The sequence below is a fragment of the Hippocampus comes genome, unplaced genomic scaffold (assembly GCF_001891065.2).
Source record: "Hippocampus comes isolate QL1 unplaced genomic scaffold, H_comes_QL1_v1.1 scaffold48, whole genome shotgun sequence".
In the NCBI taxonomy this organism is placed as follows: domain Eukaryota; kingdom Metazoa; phylum Chordata; class Actinopteri; order Syngnathiformes; family Syngnathidae; genus Hippocampus; species Hippocampus comes.
In genome coordinates, this window is record NW_017808403.1 from 2720339 (window position 1) to 2725040 (window position 4702).

At 45.8% G+C, this 4702-nt stretch overlaps 1 protein-coding gene across 1 annotated transcript in view; it reads left to right on the forward strand.

The window, feature by feature from the left end:
* The first annotated feature begins 1847 nt into the window (after nucleotides 1-1847).
* Nucleotides 1848-4702, forward strand: part of rtbdn (retbindin) — a 3928-nt gene continuing 1073 nt past the window's right edge. The window contains exons 1-5 of the mRNA XM_019858186.1: nucleotides 1848-2022; nucleotides 3022-3183; nucleotides 3284-3383; nucleotides 3572-3700; nucleotides 3896-3992. Of these exons, the coding sequence (XP_019713745.1) occupies nucleotides 3024-3183; nucleotides 3284-3383; nucleotides 3572-3700; nucleotides 3896-3992 (486 nt within the window). The 5' untranslated portion in view covers nucleotides 1848-2022; nucleotides 3022-3023. The remainder of the gene's footprint in view (nucleotides 2023-3021; nucleotides 3184-3283; nucleotides 3384-3571; nucleotides 3701-3895; nucleotides 3993-4702) is intronic.

Here is a 4702-nt window from a genome sequence, read left to right on the forward strand (position 1 = left end):
AATAACGTCCTCTGTTGTGCTGACCCTGCGCAGTTACGAAACAGTCTGCTGGGCCAGAGTGATTCCTCCATTCCGATTCTGCTCTTCCACTGAACTCGATGTGATAAACTGGAAAGCACTTCTCCCCCGAGACCACTTTGTTGTCTAATCTCTTTAGGATTTAATGGGATCGGACTGATCGTTTTCATGTTAGTCTACGACAAGGAATTGAAGCATAATAGCGTGGTCATGGTTAAAAGCCAAACATGCAAAACTCCAGACAGGAAAGCCGGGTCCGGAGCCAAACTCAAACCCTGTACCTCTGCACTGTGAGGCCAACGCACGAAGCAGTTGACCGGCGGGCCGCCGTCTTTTAAGTAGTGGTGGTTAAGCTTTGCAGGTGGCAGCACACCTGAAGCCAGTTGCTAAATGGGGTCACCCTCGCCTGCACCCATTGGTCGGCCAAGTTGTGAAGAAGCAGGGTAGAGCTACCGCACACATCCAAAGATGAACCCCAACACCCCGCCAATAAATAAATCAAAAACGACCACGAAATATGGTGGCCTGTAACGGTGTGTAGATCTAAAACTTCTCTCAGCTGCATTTGAACCAATGGAAAGTGGCTTCCAGTCAAGTATCTTTTGGGTGACAGGACCAAGTTCAACACATGGGGGGAAAAAAGAAGAAGAAGAAAAAGAAAACAATTGCACAAGTTTGCTCATGACAAAACAACACACACGTCTTTGATATGTAATCATAGCTTGTCAATTATTTGCTCTCCATTTCAAATCATTGTGAAACAAAATCTTTCTATACTTCTAAAAAAAAAAAAAAAAAATGGAAATGTTCTGCCTCGTATTTGAGGGCTCTGTGGTCATTTCATCGCTTTTTCTTGCCACTGCTGTTGCGTTGCTTTAATCCATAAGGTCCAAGGCATGGCTCCCGTTTCCCAATCTTTGGTTTTAGGCGGCCTATGTAGGCCACAAGATGCTCTCCATCTGCTCTTCTGTGGCCAAAAGCTTTAGGGAGGAAAGAGAGCTGCATCGGGGATTACCATGGCACACCGGCTCCAAGTGGAGGTAAGATTAAAACCCACAAGCGTGAATACACCCAAGCAGTGGAAAAAAACAAACATGTCCGCACATTGCCATTCGTCCACATTTGTGGTGTTTCAATTGTGTGTGCTCTCAAAATACAAAAGATACGCAAAGTATCTTTTGTGGCATGACACTTTTTGGCCGCATTGCATTGTTGGCAAGGTTACGGCTTCGCTGATCACCCGTGTGCATCATGAGTCATGTCGCTCTGTATTCGGGCACAGGTGGTAAAAATAAACCCATCCTGTTTATAGGTTTACGTGAACTCCGGTGCTAGCCGGAAGGCTTTTGGAACACGTTGCGTCCTGGCGGCGAGGTCACTTTGCTTAGTTCAACAGAGATTTGCGCTCTCAGTCCTCAGCTTAGCATCCAGTATTAAATCTCATGTACTTCCACTAACCTTGGCATGTGCAAAAAAAAGCCATGGCCTCAGTGTCAATGTGTGTGTGTGCGTGTGTGTGCGCACGCGAGTGGACAGAAAGAATGGAAGACCAGTGTGACTCAGCACCACTTGCTCATGATCCCAGCGGGATTTGGTTTGGTCTTGAAATCAATTGGTCAAGAAATGTAATTGCAATTTTTCGCTCAGCGCTCAGAAGAAGTGGTGCTGAAATAAGACTGTCAACAGGGGCGGGGGGGATTTCGTCTTCATTGGGAGATTAACAAGGGAGGGAGTCCAGCCTTTTCTCTGCCACTTGTGCACAAGTGGAGGGGAGGTGAGAGAGAGAGAGAGCAAAACAGGATGGTGGGGGGAGGTTGCCGAATGGATGGGAGTGAAATGTCCTTCATATAAACCAGACATAAACTGGCAGCACAAAGCCCCAGCTGGAACGCGAGCAAAGGGATAAGAGCATCTTTCTCAGCAAACCGTTTGTTGGGGGGGAAAAAAAAGAACAACAACTTGGGATCTATTCCAGTGGAAGATATATATTCCGACCAAAAACAGGTAAACATATCCAAGTTGTTTTTTTTTTTTTTTTACTCATCATATTTCATTTTAGCAAAGACATTGTACTTGTTGCTCTCGCAACAGCAAAGATCACGTGATGATTTTGAGACTCAGTTCATATGTTAGAAGAGGAAAAAAATACTGTGAGGTCTCTTCAAAAAATGTGGCTAATTCAATTTCGGTGGTACATTCTGTTACTGTTGAATGCGTTTCTGAAGTTTCATAGGTAAAGAGCTTTTCAAATTTCAACACATGGGCTAAAAAGTTTATCTCTATTTTTGTCTTGAAAAGTGTGTGGTTAGGGGTAGTTTGGCATATTTGAAAAAAACATGGCATTTTTTAAGGATATAATTGATGCCACTGTCCAATTTGTAGTGGCATAGATCAGCGTTATTATCATTATTATTATTATGCTCATGATCAAACGTTACAATATCACTGGAGACGGAAAAAAAAGAATTTTCCTTAATTATTTTTTCTGTATCCGACAACCACATTATTTGAAATCCTTCCTCTCAGAAGTATACAAATTGAACTCATGTTTTTCTAGTTTTGAACGGTATCTCTCTGTGGGTCAGACGTGTCCCGAGGCCACGTCGGCCTCTGATTTATTTAATTTGTGTTCCGTGGCCTACACACGGGAGCAGCAGCTTGTCAGATTACACAACTACGCATGTCATCCATCTGATCACGGTGTCTCAGTCCCACCTAATTAGGCTCACCCTGCGACTAGGTCACCACATGCGGAGCACACAGCTTGCTGGACGTCTCAGACACTCTACCTGGGCCGACAACGGGGACAGCTTGTAGAGAATTTAATGACACAATTATTTCAATGTCTGGCTCGGGAGAGAATCAAATGCATTCCAGTGCGCATTGCAGTATATGTTCCGGAACCACAATTTGCCAAACATATATATACATATTTATATGTATAAAATAAAATACATTGAGTATGAGGTACTCTCCAACTCACCGAACTCCTTATGGTTCCAGACATGAGGGTCCTTTTGCGTACTCTTCTGTTGATATGCGCATCTTGGACAACTGTGCTGATCGTCGGAATCAGCTCAGAGGGGGTGTGTCTTCAAGATGGCAAGCACAAGGCCACACCCGGCCCGGAACCTCACCTGAGGGAATGTACGCTCTACGCAGACAGTGAGTGACTGCCCGCCCGTTTGGCTCATTGGAAAGCACTGCGAGTGAGACTTCAATGGCACCTTGACTGACTGATGGATGCGTGTCCTGTGATTGACAGAGAGTTGCTGCACACAGGAAGACATCCAGGATATCTCCCATTCTCCCTCTGCCAGCAATCAGAATGAACCCTGGGACAAGTGTGGGCCGCTGAGTCCTATGTAAGCTTTCGTCGAGAAAAACAAACAAAATACTTCTCGTTTCTTCTACATTGCAATTTATACGGAGACATTTCAGTGTTTCTGATTGTGTTTAGGCCAGCAGTGAAGGCCTTGTTGGCCACTGAGCAAAAAATGAATCCTAATGTGTCTCATGACGTGAACAATGACCATTCCCGCTTTCCGCTTAGGTGTGAAGGCTTCCTGAAGCGCGTGTCATGTTTCTACCGCTGCTCGCCAGATGCCGCCCGCTGGCCTCACCCGCATCGCCGCTCCTACATCCAGGCTGTGCCTCTCTGCCACAGCTTCTGCCGGGATTGGTGAGACTGACAAGCGTGTCGTCGAGCACGCCAAAAGGCGATACGAGTGGAGATTAACGACCCGTGTACCAACAGCCGTATGACGTGATATCCTAAATCAGTTTTCAGACCATGCGCGCCTTGCCTCTGGAAGCCCAACAATGTACGAGGCGATCAGAAGTGGCGAATTGTTGGATGCATTTTTTTTTTCTGCAGGTTTGATGCCTGCAGAACAGACCTGACATGTGCTCGTAATTGGGCCACAGACCCCAGAGGACACAACTGTACGGGAACCTGCGTTCACTATCAGCAGGTATGTGAGTGTGTGTGGGCATGTGTGTTTCCATGCATGTCGGCAATCAGTTACGTTTACTTTTGAGCTTGAACATTTTGCATGTGGTGACCAAGATGGAATATCAGGACAGGTGCTTCACATATTGTTGTATATACTCAAAAAAAAAAAAAACTCCACAATTGCAATGAACTGACCTTTTGCCATTTTGCCACCGGTGCGTTTTTCTTGTTCGGTACTCAAACAATGTGCAGTATAAGATTTGGGATGGAGAAGGGCAGAATTGAATAAGCAAAATATGTCAAGGACACGCTAGCGCCCCGGGAAATTTCTGCTTGTACGAAGCTTTGGCAGCAAACGATGTGAGCCAAGGGAAGGGCGCCGTGTTGTGTGCACGTGTGTCAGTCATGTCACACAATAAAAAAGCTGACATCCACTTTGTCCTTCAAACATGATGAATATATTCTCCCCCTCGAGACACCTTGTGTGCCTCGGTCTTAATCCCCCCCGCCAACGGATGAGGGGAAGCAGACGTCGAGGTGCAATTGTGCCATCGGGAAACGGGGAGAAAAGGCGAAGAACGCAAATTAGGATTTTGGCAAGTGAAGGGAAATAATCGCCTGGAGACATAAAGGCGAAGTTGTGTGTAAAGGACAGCAAATGGGCTGCAGTACACGGCGGCTGAATTGTTGGTTATTAGGAAGTGTGTGTGTGTGTGTGTGTGTGTGTGT